The 18,125-nt window shown below is 34.5% G+C and overlaps 1 protein-coding gene and 1 pseudogene across 9 annotated transcripts in view; one reads left to right on the top strand and one right to left on the bottom strand.

Annotated features, from left to right (window-relative positions):
- The window catches only part of LOC149557071 (tRNA/rRNA methyltransferase (SpoU) family protein), a 332,528-nt gene that overhangs the window by 187,685 nt on the left and 126,718 nt on the right, over positions 1–18,125 (bottom strand). For 8 of the 9 annotated variants that reach the window (XR_016364835.1, XR_016364836.1, XM_089831747.1 and 5 more), the window contains 3 exons: positions 6,554–6,813; positions 4,330–4,581; positions 4,075–4,227 (listed from right to left, as the gene is read on the bottom strand). Coding sequence is in view for 7 of the 9 variants with exons in the window: in XM_089831747.1 (XP_089687873.1) it covers positions 4,075–4,227; positions 4,330–4,581; positions 6,554–6,813 (665 nt within the window). In the remaining 2 variants the exon portion in view is untranslated. The remainder of the gene's footprint in view (positions 1–4,074; positions 4,228–4,329; positions 4,582–6,553; positions 6,814–18,125) is intronic. The other variant, XM_089831748.1, reaches the window with a different exon arrangement.
- On the top strand, positions 11,749–12,159 carry LOC149557072 (small ribosomal subunit protein uS5w pseudogene; annotated as a pseudogene).

The following is an 18,125-nucleotide window of genomic DNA, read 5'->3' as shown; positions in this document are numbered from 1 at the left end:
CCTTCCAAAATTATTGAAGTAGTATTGGAGTTTCACGAGAATAACCAAAATAATATTCAAAGGATGGAAACTATAGGCCGAGTCTCTTCATGTGACAAATACAGGAGTCTAGAGATCAAGTTTTAATGCTGATGTGTCATGCCTGTGAATAGAGATGCTTGAGTAATGAACGTCGGTGAATAGTCAAACTTGCCATCTATGAAGGAGAGTGTGCGCTATCCAGATACGACCATGACAAGGGCCTTTCGCTAACTCAAAAGGAACGAGCATGTATATTGGGAAGGTTGGCAGATGACTCAAGCAAACAATTAGAGGCCAAAGTCATCACCCATGTGATTATTGATGAAAGTGAATAAAGACTTTCGAATGCATGGGTCAGATGCCTAATTTGCTCTGATTAATAAAAGGAAGAAAGGTTAATTTAAATAAGTAACATGGACCAGGCATCCTAACAAAGTATTTAAAATAGAGAAATGATTTTAAAAAGTCCAATATTGCCATAACGAAGTAGTGCGATTAATAAAGGTGGTGGTTCTTAAAAGATTGTTTATAATGTAAAAAGGCACATCTATTCATACTTACCTTTGAGATAAATATAAAGGTAAAGACAAATATTCGAAAAACAGACACAAGAAGACACACTCAAAGAAAAATTATAAAAAGATATACAGATGTTGTAAGGAGGAATAAGGAGCTTAAAGCATGGCTTTGTAATATGAATTCAAATATTTTATGTTAATAATAAAATAAAAGGTCCTTTTTCACTTTTATTAAATGCATGGAGATTTAAACTGCAGTTGATTCGTCCTTTTTAATCATCTTTAAATTCCTGTAAGCAATTTTAAAAGTCAGATAAGTGGACTAGGTTATTTATGGCATTTTAAACTCGATCATTATAGATATAGTGAAATATTGGATTGCTTTTGTCTATATCGAGTTTGTCTCCCTACCTTAGGAGTTAAAGTGCAATCTGGACTAATTTGAAATTGCGTATATATACTTCATCCATCGCATCTGGATTATTAAATTGTTTCTAGTTTAAGTGCATAGAACTTTATAAGATTGTACGTGATAATCTTCATTTTAGTCGACTTTGTTGCCCAAATAAGCAAAGGCACTAGTCTTCTGAATCATTAAAGTATTATTATTGGATTCATATTTGAAGTATTGCTTGCAAGACTAAAGAAGCTGCTAAAGATGGCAATTGCCTTTGACATGGGCCTCCAAGTTTTCCAGTTACTGAATTAGGCAATGGTCCCTCCCATGAATTATCATGCCATAAAATTGTAAACAAGGACCTTGCATATGAAAGAAGCTCATCCTGTACAATTGCATTTATGTATAATTGTCAAACTTCTATGCTTTGTTATATCACCGTAAATATATAGAAATAAGGACAGAAGTAACATAAGAGTCAAGTGTTGTTTCAAACTTGAATGGAGAAGAAATTTGTGGACAGTCTAAGGAGGAATCCAGTTATGATGATATTTGTATGACAACAGATGACAGCAAATATAGAAATGAAAAGGATGATTCTCTCAGTGTGGAAGAAATTTCAGCCTTGCTAGATCTGGAATATCATAAACATGTTGAATGAAATGGTCCAATTTTTTTCTCAATTCAGCATTGTGAGCAAGTTGACGGATCAACACATATTCGGGGGATATTAGATGAAGGAGATAATGTCAATAAAGATATTAGTCTCGTTGATGAAAAACTTGATGATCCGAAAGAAAGCTCTCATTAAGTTATGCCTGAATTCTGTATGTTCCTAAATCCATTGTTTGAGGAGGAAGCGAAAGAAGATATGTAAGATTTCTCTCTATCCTTGAATCCATTGTTTGAAGAAGAATTTTTATGCAATCAAGTCCATCAACATCATGATGACGATAACCAGACTAATTTCAAAGTTGATGAAACTCATCATATGCATTCAAAAGGTGTGACATTTCTCAGTTCATCATATGAAGTGGAAGTACATCAGATATGTGAACATGAGATGGAATCAACCGGACATAATGAGGAGAATGTGTTGAAGGGTAGTTCTGAATTTTCTTCAAGTGTCCTATGTGATAAATTTCTTGGTAAAGGAGTAGTATTTCCTAAACACGAGTTATCTTCAAATTCTTTTTGTGAGGAGAAACAACATCTGCAATATGAAGATGGGCTAAATTGTGTGCATAGGGATACCCTATTCAGAAAATACCACGATGCTTCTGATGACTTCTTGAAGGCTAAACAAAAGTCAAACCGTGTTAATAAAGCAAAAAATGTTGTCCATGAGAATGATGCATCTAATTCAGTAGCTAGAGATAGGGTGTCGCTGTTTGATAAATCCGCAACAAGGTCTAACAAATCTGATATGTCCGGAGACGAGTGTAGTAAGTGGTCGCTTCATGCCCCTAGAGAGTGACATGGGCGGGAGAAAGTCGGTGATGAGCTGATCTGAGACCTGACTCTGAGGAAACATAAGTTGTAAAGTGTGGTCGCGGAGATGTGAAGTCTCCCTAAGGTAGAGCACTAAATAGCACTGGTCAAAATAACTGAAGAAGGTAGAAGGAGATTTGTAATCATTGAATAAATAGTTAAACTTGCCTCTAATCTCATAGAATATGGGGCATTTGAAGATGAAATAGATCTTAGTCTCAATCTCAAACAAAGTGCAAAGGCAGCAAATCTAGTCATCTCTAGTCAAATGGTGATACGTCTGGCATCAAAGTCGGTGAGAACCAACTCTAAAAGACCCTAGGAAGATGTGAAGGGCATGACTCCAACGCCGACTCAAGTAGAAGGGACACGGATTAATCCTGTGGCGGATCTCTAAAAAATGCTCAGAATAGAAGGCCATCCACAAACGCAAACTTCCATGAGGGTTAATACAAGTCGTGGTGATGTATTGTCTATATATGTCAAGTCTGACGTGCCCATTCAACTCCTCCTATAAGGGGAGGAGATGGGCGGGAGCATCCAAAGAGAACTGGTAAGGTGGGAGACGATCAATGTCAAACCCGATCAAGCTCAATAGGGTAGTGGCTTGAGTATACCAACAACGAGCTCTGGTCATCACATCAAAGTTGGCAATATCAAAGGAGGAGCAATATGCGAGGTAGGAGTACATGTGATGACCATCAGCAAGTCCACAAAGCCCTTAAGACAGTGAAGGAACAAGATCAAATCGAAGATGGTGCTAAGCCTGAAAGGGTGATCCTCAAACTCGGCCAAAATAACATTGTGCAATTGTGCAAAGTGTACCGGTGACATATGATAATCCGACAAAGGAGAAGAATCTGGACCCACTCAATCGATGCCCAATCATAATTGAGAAGAGGAAATCCCCAAAACAGAGAGCCATATAAAACTGTCGATCTAACCAAAGAGTCCAAGAGAGATAACTTGGACTCCATGTCCTGAAAGTGATGCCGGAAGCACTATCTCTCCAAAAGCGCAAGGGAGCTCAACCCCTTGAAGAGAATCCACAATGTAATGCACAAGAGATCTTAGTTGTCTGCTTAGCTCTACTTCTTATCATACTATTGGATTTAATTTGAATAATCTCAAGAATGGAAAAATAAAAATAGATGAAGAAAAACAGTAGAAGAAGATACAATGATTCCATCCTACTCAACGCTTTTTATTTGTCTCTCATAAAAAGTGTCTTAGAAGACAAAAGTAAACAAAATGAATTTATAATCGTGTACATAACAAACTATGTATCAAAATGTGATCATATAAGTATATTTCAAGACTTCCTTTATGCTACCTCTTATGACTACCATTGTTGTGTACTGGTTTACCAAATGTCTTTCATTCTTAATGGAAAAACTCAATGACCAGTATTTCCTTGTTTAGCAAGACTGAAATATGTGCAGTCTAGTTTTCATGTTTTCTTGATCAAAAACGAATTTATAGGTTTTTTTTTTAATAATTTGCAAGCCTAAGAAACTTTACATAAAATACACAATAAATTCTCTATTAAACTTAAGAACTGAGGCTACTTAGAAATGCAAAATTCCATATATAATGATTGAATATAAATATTTTGAACTTCAGTCCAACTAAGGAGAAACAATGTACTGCTTGCAAGACTGAAGAAGCTGCTAAAGATGGCAGTCGCCTTTGACATGGGCCTCCAAGTTTTCCAGTTACTGAATCAGGCAATGGTCCCTCCCATGAATTATCATGCCAGAAAATTGTAAATGATGACCTTGCATATGAAAGAAGCTCATCCTGTGCAATTGCATTTATGCATAATTGTCACACTTCTATGCTTTGTCATATCACCGTAAATATATAGAAATAAGGAGTAACTAGCAAATGTACCCAACTCACCAATATTGAAAGAATAGTGCTGGAAACAGTTTTGATAAGCATATCATATCGTGTCAACTTTTGTTTTCCAAACAAATCCAATAATTCCTTGCTCTTGCTTTTCATTCTTCTACCCTGTATACTTTCAGAAAACTGCTTTTGAGATTGACATTCTTTTACTACACTGATAATGAGCAGCAGAAGCTTCACTGGTATAAAGCTTGAACTATCAGCGCATTGATGAATTTCATGAGCATTACTTTGAATCACCTGCTAAAATAACAAAAACAATTGATCAACCCTAGGAGCTATTACTTCAAGAAACAAAATATATGCATTCCTCAAAGACTTTGAAATACAAGAAGAAATCTTTTACCATACCCTCTGTATTTTGTCTTTAATGTAAGACCACATGAAAGATGATGTATTGAAAATATGACAGCAATATTATATGCAAACTAAGAGCAATATAATTCACATGAAATGATGATACAAAACCATATATACGAGAAAGATAATAAGATTTTCCTACATTTTTACACTGGCCATATTTTTTCCATTATCCTGTTCTGAAAAGAGAAACGGTTAGCAGAAGCCAGAAACCTTTTGTTACTACAGCAGCAGTGAGCCATTTCATATTAAAAATAAGGACAAATACTGATTCTTTTGTACCAAGCACAGCAATGATTACCCAATGAAGCAGAGTACAAATATGTACTCAAGCATAACTCTATTCAATCACAACTTGCACTGAGATGGGAAAACGGTAGAACCAAGCACACCATTCAACACCGGGAAAAGTAAGTAGCTCCCAAAACAATTGCCAGATAAAAGTTTCGAGGAAGTAGCACAAATAGCAAGCCACAATGGTTATTGGCAATTGCTAAGTATAGTCCAGCTGTAGTCTGAGAAACAATTTTGCTTCTTTCTAAGGAAATATCCATTAAAGGATTTTAAGACCTTTTAGATGATTGGTGTATTCATGGACAACAGGATGAATGTTTATGAGCATTAGCCAGATGTATGTGTTCGTGTTGGAAAGCAAGACTATTTGAATTTGGTATATTCATGGACAAGGAGATTATCATTTATGAGCATTAGCCTGATGCATGTGTTTGTGTTGGAAGAAAAAATATTTGAAATTCAAGAGCTCTCAATCATTGGTATTGAATGGGAAACAGTCATGACCTTTCATATGTATTGCTGGAATAAAAACTAAACCTAACAAGGTGATTAGCAAATTACCTAGACAAAACAATATTTGGCAAGCAGGGTAACTGTTAGGCATAGAACATGCAGGATGTTACTGAAGATTTATCAATGAATTTGCAGAGTTTCTACGCCCATTAGATTAAGAAAGAAATTGATGCATTTTGACACACGAACAGCAGAGTAATTACAAGCTCAAGCATGAAAACTTGGGACCCTTCTTATTAGAAATTGTGCTGTTGTTTGGCCACATTTAAAACTGTCTTTCAATCAATTTTGTATTTGCAGAATTGGGAATCTAGTCCTTCACCATCCTCTTCTTTTTCATCTAAATTCATTGATTGCTGTGTATTAGGAACATCACCACTGGTCTGTGCATGACAGAAACATATACTCCTATCAAGGGATATCTACATTCGTCCTAAATATGTCTTATGCATTATTATCTATAAATATTAGTATGCATGAAATTAAAGTCATGCATTCCTATCAATAGATAGGCACTAAATATGATGAAAATACAAATTGCTAATTTCTGGCACCAATGTCTGATTTGGTACAGAAACATCACCAGAAATAGGCGAAGCCAATGCATATATCATAACAGTAAGCTATAGCGTTTACTTGCAAAACAACAAATGCCTTTACATATCTGTCTTTTAAAGTCATTAACTAGTTGCAATATTCTTTCAGAAACTACTTACTCCACCCCAGAATAAAGGAAGAAACTTACTTAACAGGGAACATTAAGTATCTTCAGCATAACAACCACTAACAACTCATCAAGACCATGCCGTAACAAGTTTCAACTACTTTTATAAAGAACACTGGTATAAAGAACAAACGAATCATGTCAAATCTCATAAATGTCATCTCATGAACAATCATTCATTCAACTCTTAAAAGTTTATCTAAGCAGCCTTCAGAAACAGTACAATCTGTCAAGTACAATAAAAAAAAGTTATTACAACTGAAAAGCAACCCATCTCTTCAAACTCACACTATAAGTGAACACATACATTGACTAGAATCTTACCAGAAGTATTTTTGAAAACTGACACACTTCTAATAGTCCAAGGCAGATTAATCGTGCCCATCTCTTAGCTTCAACATACCAAGCATCCACTTCCTCATCATTTGCAGGAACAATTAGATTGTGTTTCTGAGGATTCACAAAGCTATCTGCAAAGTTATACAAGTTTTTTGCAAGCCACTCTTTTTGACAAAAATGATGTTGACTTGAATAGATTGTGTCCTGCCGGTTGAACCAGTGCAAAATTTTGGAATGCAAGACTCCTGCAAATGCACATATAATTATATGGAATCACCATTAGATGGAGTGAAATGAATTCTGAACAAGGAAAAACAAATATGCTAGGCCATCCATTATATAAACAGTCCTAGGAAAAAACAACTGGACTGAATACATCTTCAAATAATATAATTTTTTTACAAGAGAAACCATTTCTGCAAACCAATTTGTACCTTCTCTTTTAATAAAAATATATATAGCTGGCAGGCAACTGTTAAAAGCAATTATCCTTGAATAATAAAAACTAACAAGGATAAAAACTTAAAAGGTATCACCTATAGCTGACTTTGTTATGGACAATTAATAATAGAACTCTAAATGAAAACAGCAGTGAGCTAAACATAGCTATCCATGGAGTTTTCACAAAACAATGAAACCATAGAAACATAAATTGTCAAAAGACTCAATTAATCATTAAAATAGCAGATCAGTACTGGTGAGAATGTTTTGACATGCAAAATCTTTTTTTTAAAAACAGGGGCAATTGTTGTTGACTGATTGTCTAAACACATTCAAATCATGTTTAAATCATGCATCACATTTTTCTGCAATTTTTAATAGCATGCAATGATTTATATTTTAAATCCAGGGTTTGGAATACCTAAAGTTTTCTCGGGGCACAGATTTGCTATTGTCATTTTTATGTTTTAAAGGTGTGTTTGGTGTCAATAATTCATATTAGGGCAGATAGTGGCATCAATGGATTACCCCTCCATTTCTTTGCAACTTATTTGCCAAACATCATTCCTCTATGATATTTCAAAGTAATTCTTCCATCTTTGACTATTCCATCCTTAGATTGCTTTTCGGAATGGACCCAATTCATATTGAGGATTCCATCAATCCTCTCCAAATATCAAGGCTGTAGCATTCAAATGAGTACACACCCAAAATTTAATTCAAACCGGCTTTCAGTAACAGTCATATTATCGAATTCACAAATTTTTATGACTTCTATTATAACTAGTTCTCAGGAACTAGTATTCTTAAAAGCATAGTTTAAAAACTCGATATCGGCAATAACTTGGCTAGCCAAAAAATTTTGAAAAACTCGGAATCGGCAAAAACTCGGCAAAAAAATCGGCAATAAATCGGCACTTTTATCGAACATTTAAAAATATAAAATTTCTTAAAATATTCTTAAAAACACATACATACATACCAAATTTGTAGAATACATAATAATTTCAGATATCCACCCTATATCATTCAAAGTTTTAAGTTAAACAGTAATTCATAAACAGTTTCTAAATAGTAAAAAATTAAAAATGATAATAAAACAGTATTATTGTATATTTAAAATAAGTAAATTAAAATTAAAATTACTTTAAATTTACTATATTTTAAATTTACATTAAATACTTTAAGTTTATATTTATTACATTTAAATTTTAAAACTTAAAGTCTTAAACAATTTTACATTTAATATAATTTATATATTTTAAATTTAATTTTTTTTAAATAGTCTATACTGTATTATAGTATTTTAAAATTTAAAATTTATTTTTTCCCAAAACAAAATAAATTAATTTGAACAAATGCAAAAATGTATTAATTAAAATTATTAAATTGAATCATATTTAAATATGCAAATTTTTATAAAATAAAATATAGAAATCGTCGCTTGTGGAAGTCGTCGGTTGCAGAGAGCCGACTACTCAGATGTGGATTGTAGATGCAAAGACTTGGCGTTGCAAGAATAATTTGCAATTTAAAAAACGTAGCCGTCTACCCTCCTCGTCAAGACTCAGAACACGAAGGGAATTCGCAAAATGCAGTCGTCGCCGTTGCAATTGGAATGTAGGCAAGACAAAAAACGTAGTCACTGCAGTTGGAATGAAGGCAAAATGTTAAAACGGAAGTATCAGGTTAAAATACCTAAAACTTTAACCTAACACGTTTTCATGTTGACCACACACTCACAGTCAACGAAATGTTTTGCCGTTATTTTGTTTTTAGCATGATTTAAACCCCAAAAAATGCGGCGAGTTTTTTCAATTTACCGGCACCGATATATGGTGCATTAATTTCGTTTGGTAGTGTAGCTTACGATATATCGCGGTTTTTGCAATATTTCGCAGTTATTTTAAACTATGCTTAAAAGTTAAAAGTAATATGCTATATTTTACAATTTTATCATTATACATTATCTTATTAAGGAGGAGGATCAAATTTGAGCTACATTTGATGTTGTTAGGAGAGTTTTCATATTTTGAAAGGAACAAAAAGTTATCTTGCATAACAAAAAACTGATGTATGTGATATTCCGTTTAGGCTATTAAAAGTCTATTCTTTAAAAAAATTATCTGACAAGTAGATAATGCAAGTTGTTTGCACATGAAGCAAATCTCTAACATATATGGTTGTAGGCTCTTCTTAGCACAACTGAAAATGCATTGTTTTCTCAATTGTTGGTTAAGATACTAGTAATATCGTTTAATACTTTGATTCTTTTAATTTAGCACAAAAGAAATAATAGCCAATGCTTGCCCTCCCCAGATTTTCTAAGCAAAATATAAACCTGTGAACAAAATCTAAACTTGTAGAAATTAAACTAATGATAGTTTCTACCTAGGTCATCATTTACGCACCTCTAGGTTCCCAATCTTCTAGCAAGGGGGTGCAAGTATGCATCTTGCGACAAAGTGGTCATAGGATCAACCAAGGTACTTGGATGAGAACTTGGGTGAATTCAAGCTATTCCTAGGCAAACAAAAGGGAACACAAGAACTATCCAAATTTAAAAATTATCGTAAAAAGACCTTCAAATAGTTAACTTCAAATTACATGATAAAATTGTGAAAATGGTGTACACCACAAAGATTTTTGTGGTTTGAAAAGCCTTAATGAGCCTTAACCCTGCTAGGAGCATTGTCATCAAATGTTACATCCCAAATTTTTTCCCAATTTAAAATAATCATATAGCCATTGTGTAATTCATGTGATATGGAAATATGGTTGTTCATTTTAATTCTTGTGAACATGACATGTTAGTTTATCGTTAAAATTTTAATTGAAAATGAATATTTATTGTTTTAAGAAGTTTGGAAAAGTTAGTTGCTTGTTTGAAATGGTGGTTAGGCATTATGATGATTATAAAAATGATTTTTGATTATAGTAACCTTGATTTATATTGAGGAATATGTTATTATTGTGGAAATTCTTCTTGTTTGCAGAACGCGGCGAAGGTGGGGAAGTATGGCCAAAACGAAAGCTAGGGTTTGTTGAAGATGGTAGCTGCGATAGAGATCTTTATCTCTGGAAATATGAATGCTATTACCGTTATTGTCATCTTCAGCTGAAAAGGACAATTAAAGTTTAATTTGTAATATTATAAATGTAAATGACGTGTCATTCACATGCATTGAGGCATGAATATTCGAAGAGTCATATTTAATTATAGGAGTTATGAGAAACTCAAGAGATCTTTGGTTAGAATATGAAGTCTCTTCTATTGTTATATATTCGCATCATGCGATAACCATTGTACACTTGAACATTTCATTATCAATAAAGATATTTTTGTGTTGTGTGGTTGGGTTTTTCCCTTCATTCTCGAAGGGTTTTCCCAGGATATTTCTGGTATTCTCTATTTCAATTTTTGTCTCTTTCTTATGTCTGGTTATTTTCATGGATTTCTGGGCTCTAGTTTCAACATGGTATTAGAGCTGAACATTTTTTTTTACTCGATGAACATCAAATATTATATTCATTTCGAACCCGTATCTAGTCTTCTCTTGCGAGTGCTTTTGTAATTGTTTCCTGTGCAGCCTTGAATAGGTTTTTTTTTTTTATTGGTTTGTACGATTTAAGTATGATCTCAGTATAAGATTTCTGGTCTTGTATGTGCTTTAATCGGAGGTCTTCTTATCATCGTGCAACCTCGATTTTTTTTTGTCTGGTTTGGATCAAGAGTCTTGATTCTTTTCTTCGTTTTGGTGATCATTCTCATTCTTTCTGGCCAATTTTTTATGCATTGTGGGCGTTACTTTTTCTTTGACAGCTCGAGCTATTTGTAAGCTTGCCATAGCCGTTAAGTATGAGATCTTTCACCATTCCAGTGATATTTTATTTCACATCTTTTTCTTCGTGTGTTATTAACGTGTATTATTAACATGCATTTTTAATGTTGGTCGGGCATTCGATAATACTTATTCAAAAGTATTTGTTCTTGGCATCATCTCTTTGTATTATTGATTGAAGGTGTCTGTGTCTCTTCCATATATAGAATGTATTGAGAAGATTTACAGGCAATTTTTGAATGAAAGATTTAGAAACAAGTTTTAAATAGAATGCATGCAGTAAAGGATTTGCAAGCAATTCTTGAATGAAAAATTTAGAAACATCTCCAAAATAGAGCGCATGAGGAAGATTTAAAGATGATTTTTTGACAGCAAGATTTACATGTAATTCTTAAATGAGAAGATTTATGCAAAATTCTAAATGGACAGATCCACCAATTTTCTTCCCAAGGGATCCGAGTGGAGAATGGAGGAGTCGAAACAGGGGCTGCTTCTAATGGGTTGGGCGCCGCAACTGCTTATCCTTTTCCATTCCTCGACCAGCGGATTTCTGAGCCATTGCGGGTGGAATTCTACACTTGAGAGCCTGAGCCAAGGTAGTGGACTAGTTTTTTAATTCTAAGCTTTTGGAGGAGGAAGTCGGCATGAGCGTTGAGATATGCAGGGGCATGGATGGAGAATTGCAAGAGAGTAAGGTGGAGAAGATTGTAAGGTCGTTCATGGACGGCAACTTGGAAAGTGAGCTGCAGAAAAGGGCAAGGCAACTAAGAGATACTGCAAAGATTGTGGTCTCTGAGCGGTGGGTATCTGTGGACAGAACAGCATGCAAGGGTTCGTCGATCACCAGCATTGATGATTTCGTAAACGAAAAACTTGAGCTGCTTCGTCTATGAAATCATGGCGGAAAGAGGCAGATTTGAATGTGGATTTGAGCGCAGCGAGAGAGGCCGTAGTGACCGAGGGCAAGGTGACTATCGTGGTTGCAGACCACAATGAGACGGGGAAGAAAAATGGGTGCCTATCACCAAGCTAGGCCGACTTGTAAAGGAGGAAAAAAATCAAGTCTCTTGAACAGATCTACTTGTTCTCTCTCCTCGTGAAGGAACACCAGATCGTGGAAGCAATGGATCTCCAACTGAAGGACAAAGTCATGAAAATCACACCTGTGCAGAAGCAATCGAGAGGAGGACACGATTCAAGGTTTTTGTTGTTGTTGGTGACTGCAATGGCCATGTCGAGCTAGGCGTCAAATGCAGCAAGGACGTTGCTACTGCGATTCATGGTGCTTTGATCTTGGCCAAACTATAGGTCATTCTAGTAAGGAGGGGTTATTCGAAAGAGATAAGTATTAATTTGACTAGGAATAGTGCATAACATTTTAGAGTTGATATTATAAGTCATTAATATTTATTAATCTCTCGTGCGTGCTTGCATGGCACATTCTAATTGATAAGAAAGTTTTTGGCTGGAAACTTTTTTAGAACAGTGTTTATCATTCATCTTTTGTTGGAGTTATACAGATTGTCTAATGTATTCCTTTGGCTAGAAAATTATGATATTCACGATGGTAGATCAAATTCCTGTAGTCTTCATCCTTATGTATTGGATGTGTTCATTTGATATACCTTCAGGCAAACATATATATTTCATAGACAAAGCTGTTTGAGAATTTATAGTCTGCACATGGGATAATTACATGAGCATACAAAGTTGGAATATTGAGCAGTGGCATAGTATCTTGCAATTTTATGTTGTCATAGTGTATATATATTTCTTTATGATAAATTGATTTTATTAATATCTCTTGGTTACTTGCAGGATGTAACAAGATAAGGAATATAGCTCCAGAGGGAGATGTTGAGCTTGAGAGAGAGATTTTAGCTTCAAAGGGAGGCTTCATAATTAAGAGGGAGTACTTATGGAATCCCCATCACTCTCATAAATGCTTGTGATGCTTGTGGTATTTATGAAATTTGAGACTGAAATGGAATCAAGTCTTACTTTGTTATTGTCTTTTTTCCTGTGTGAATAAATGAGATTGTAAGATCAGCTATGAAAATTCTTTCACTATGCGATAGTGAACATCATGTTGAGAGATTCCGTGATGGGAATTGGATGTCATGTTGAGAGATTCCATGACAGTTCACGTTGAGAGAGCCTGTGAACAAAGGCTTAGCTGTGAGTCTTGCAAATCTTTTCATGTTGAGTAATTCCATGAATGTGATTAATTGTTACTGGTTTTCATGTTGAATAATTCCATGAATATGATTGATTGTTAGAGGATTTCATGTTGAGTGATTCCATGAATATGATTGATTGTTTCATGAGATTTTATCATTAACATTTTGGTTGCAGTCTTGTGTGATTGTTCAGTTAAAGATTTCTCTTTGGCTAAGAGGGAGTGTTGAAGATGGTAGCTGCGATAGAGATCTTTATCTCTGGAAATATGAACGTTATTACAGTTATTGTCATCTTCAGCTGAAAAGGACACTTAAAGTTTAATTTGTAATATTATAAATGTAAATGACATGTGTCATTCACATGCATTGAGGCATGAATATTCGAAGAGTCATATTTAATTATAGGAGTTATGAGAAACTCAAGAGATCTTTGGTTAGAATATGAAGAGTCTCTTCTATCGTTATATATTCGCATCATGCGATAACCATTGTACACTTGAACAATTCATTATCAATAAAGATATTTTTGTGTTTTGTGGTTGGGTTTTTCCCTTCATTCTCGAAGGGTTTTCCCAGGATATTTCTGGTATTCTTTATTTCAGTTTTTATCTCTTTCTTATGTCTGGTTATTTTTATGGATTTCTAGGCTCTAGTTTCAACAAGGTTGGGGCAACAAAAAGTCCACTGGCAGGCCATCAAGTATGGATTCTAACTATCTTGGCTAAGGGCAAGCAAGAGTGTACCCTGGACTACTATGAGCTAACCAGTCAGTTCATAACACTTATCAAATAAAGAAAAACATTAAGCATGAAATTAATAAGACAAGTTGTTACCTTTTTATCTGAGATTATTGTTCAGCCTCGCAATATGCTTTATAAATTGATACCATGATATCAGGATACCTATACTTGCACATACATGTACATATATGTGCATAAAACAATATAATGGTACAAAAGAAATAAATGATTAAGTTTACGCACATGTATGTATATGTGTACGTACAAATAAAGGTGGCATAGGTACCATGATGCCAATATATTTTTTAAAAAGACATTTGGGAGGGAGAACCATTATCATTATTATTGTTCCATGGCAAAAAGGCTCATTTGTTTTATTTTGGGTGATTAGCTATCCTTCTCGTGAGGCTTATATTTCTCAAATGTTTCTTTTTCAAATAGTTGAACCAATGGAGTTAAATTATTTGACTCAATGGAATTATATTTCTTTTTGGAACCGATGCCTAGCTATGTGTCCACCTCCTCAACCTTGCTTGTAACCAAGCATGCACTTAGCAAACTATTTTATATCTTTCTCACCATAACCTTTATGAGTCAAGCTCCCATATCTTTTATGAGTCAAGCATTCATCGTTTTTCAGATTTTCAAAATCATATAGCATCCAACTCCTTTCAGATTTTCAAATATATCTACATGATGAGGATTGCGACTCACACCTATACAAGGCTATGTATTTCTTTCTAGGAGTACAATAACGTTATGCATTTCACTTATTCCTTTGTGCTACAGCAGAAAGATCAAATGATATTATCATAGATTTAAACTTCATATGTTGTTCAATATCATACTGCAAGCAATCAGCCATGCATATATTTCTTACAATTTATTTGTATAATATGATAATTCGAAGCACTGAAATACTTTTACTACACATATCATCTAAGTGTGTTGGCTTATACAAAGGTGTTGGCAACATGCCTCTGAGGTAAGTACAACACCTAATGCCATGGTAATAATTCTGTATATGAATATGATATCAGAAATGCAACTGGAAACAGTTGTGAAACTTTACTCCAAGGATCTCCTAGGAAAGCACCAATAAGGGCCAACGTGGTCGAGATAAAAGGTGGGAGGAGAGAGCATCCTTTCAATAGCAAAAACAAGATGGATTAGTAATATATAACAGTTTTAAATACTTGAGTCAGCTCATGATTGTCCAATATATAACTCTCTTGTTGTCAAGTTGAGCGGTGGGTGATCAGGCATAATTAATAGCCCACTGAAATCCTTGGTCAAGGTAGGTTAGTGGCATGTTTATCACTATGATCACTGGAGGTCAGAGTGCTAGTAGGCAAAAGATAGGTTGATGGAGGATATCCACAACCTCGTCTGATGTTTAGTCAACACTCTAATTCTAGATTGCTTAGGTGGCAGGACCGTAGTGCCCCAAGCCTAATCTCGAGGTAGAGAGGGTCTTTCTCAAATGAGATTGTGTGGAGATAATTAAAGGTCTGTGGTTAGGAGGCTAAGCCCATGGCAATGCTTCTTATCTCAGCCACATGCCGAGGCTTTCCCAACATAGTAACCATCATCTACTTCATATCTGATACTTGATTCGTTTTTGTATTTTTGTTTATCATTTGACATATTATTATGTAATCATGAAACTTGGTTGTGCTATTTTTTTGTGCTATCATTCGAAAGATTGTATTAGGAATGGAAATAAAATACTTATGGTAGTTATAACTGTATTTCAAGTGAACTTAGATTAGTTCGTTATTGTTTATCTTTAAAATGAATTGCAATATCAGAATAAGTTCGTTAAAAAAATTTCATATGTACTAGTTGTTATAACTGTCACTTTGTCATTATGTTATGAATATAGATGTATCTTGAATTGATAGTTTAATTTGGTTACAAGAAAAGAATGTGTTACATAAAGCCCCCATGACAGGTGATACCCCTCAATCCCACTAGAGGCATTGCCTCCAACCTCTATGAGGTTGTGCCCCTTAAACTCATTTAAGTAGCCACTCCTAGATCCTCCTAGTTAGTGGGATCTCTTCTCACACAAGAAACTTGATTATAATAAGGCGGTGATTATAAAAAGCTGGTCTATTTAACAAGCTATTCTCTTGTAGCCATTTAAAACTATATTTTAAGATGCATCTATATTCATAATAGAATAACAAAGTGGCAATCATAAGAGCTACTTCATATGAAAGAGGGATTAACGAACTAATTCAAATATTGCAATTCATAATTAAAGAAATTAGTAACGAACTAATTTGATTCACTACAGTTATAACTTCCATATCTATTTCCTTTCCACTTCTAATAAAAACCTTTTCAAATGATAACATGGGAAATAATAAACTTAAGTAACATGTCTTCATAATAATATGCCAAAATGATAAATGAAAATACAAAAGAATCAAGTACCAAATATGAAGGAGATAACGGTTACTGTGTTGAGCAAGCCTCGGCATCGGAGGGAGAGGAGAAGCATTTCCATGGGCTTTACCTCCCAACCATGGACCTTTATTTATCCCCATACAATCTCATCCAAGAAAGGCCCTCTCTACCCCAAAGTTAGGCTTCGGTCACCATGGTCCTGCCCATCTCACTGTTAGAGTGTCGACTAGACAATAGATAGGGTTGTGGATATCCTCCACCAACCTACCCTCTGTCAGCTAGTACTCTGACCTCTAGCGATCGCAATGACAAGCATGCCACTAACCTACCTTGGCCAAGGATTTCAGTGGGCTATTAATTATGCCTGATCACCCACCACTGGACTTGAAAACAAGAGTTGTATATGGACAACCATGAACTGACTCAGTTAATAAATGATGTTATATATTTATATACATTCGTTAATGATTTCATCTTCTTCATGCATAGATGTTCTCTCCTCCCACCCTTTTATCTTGACCATTTTGATCTATCTGGGTGCTTCCTAGGAGATTCCTTCAGTAATTTTAGTTCCACTGTCAATTTGCATGTTTGAAACCAAATCATTGTATAGAATTTTTATCATGGCATCAAATGTTGTACTTATCTCAGAGGCATATTGCCAACACCTCTAGATAACTCAGCGTATTTTATCAATATGTGTAGTAAGTACTTCAGAGCTTTGAAACATCACATCATAAACAAAATTCTGTAAGTAATATATGTCTAGCAGATTACATGTAGTAATACATTGACAACGTAAGAAGTTCACATCTATGATATCATGAATTCGATTGTTCTGATATAATATAAATGAAGGAATAATGTAATGCATAACTTGCTTAAAAAATGAGCACTACCACTCTATCCCTATCTAGTATATGGAAAAGAAAGTCTACCAAAATGGATGCTAGGAACGACTTGACAAGTATGATATTGCAACGCCTGGCTCTTAAAGACTATGGGACTTGCACACTATACTAACTGTTGCACTTGTTGTATATGGCTTATGTCAAATGTTGTAAGAATCAAATAGATCGTAGAGTTTCAAAAATTGGAAGAAGAAGAATGCTAGCAAGTTATGGCAAGAGATATATAAAAGAGTTCGCATATGCATGCTCGGTTACAAGAAAGGCCAAGGTAGTGGACACATAGCAAGGCATCGGTTCCATAAAGAATTCAATTTCCATCGACTCATCAACAATAACCAAACTCCATCGGTTATAGTATATGAAAAGAAAATTTGAAAAAAATAAAAGGCCCGATGGAAGGTTAGGCAATCGCTCAAATCCATTAGAAATAATAATAATCATGATTATAAAGGTTCTCTGGTGCAGAGGCACCTAAATTTAAATAGAACAAAGAGGTCTAGAGTCATTAAGTCATATGTTGAATTAATGTGATCCATTTATTATATATTTGAGTCTTTTGAGTCAAGATATAAAGGCTAGAGAAGCCATTTGTAATAAGTTGTCAAAATTGTAAGAGGAGGTCTTAATATGATAAATAATGTCAAAATGTTTATTTCATAAGTGAATGGATCTATTGGTATCCATATAAAGTCATTTGAGTCATAATTTTGGTCTAGGTAGGGTTTGTATGAAAGTTGTAATGCAAAAATGAATAAAGTGCATAAAATGTTGTCATAGTTGCATAATTATTAAAAGAATGTAAGGAGATGGTTTAAAAGGTGGTTTGGAAGTTATAACCAACCACAAAATCTATAAAAATGGATGTATGGTCGAACCAAAGCATTAATGAAAGAAAGAGATACATTTGAAAGAAATTTGGTAATATTCTAAATTGTTATTTTGATTGCATTTTAAGTTTTACTGTTGGTTCCATGTCTTGTACGGCTATGTACAGCTTGGAAACTATGTAAATTTTGTATATTTGGATA

This window comes from Cupressus sempervirens, chromosome 5 (genome assembly GCF_028749045.1).
Source record: "Cupressus sempervirens isolate cs-2001-9-10 chromosome 5, ASM2874904v1, whole genome shotgun sequence".
In the NCBI taxonomy this organism is placed as follows: Eukaryota; Viridiplantae; Streptophyta; class Pinopsida; order Cupressales; family Cupressaceae; genus Cupressus; species Cupressus sempervirens.
The sequence above is the reverse complement of the archived record's forward strand: the minus strand, read 5'-3'. Positions and strand labels throughout refer to the sequence as shown.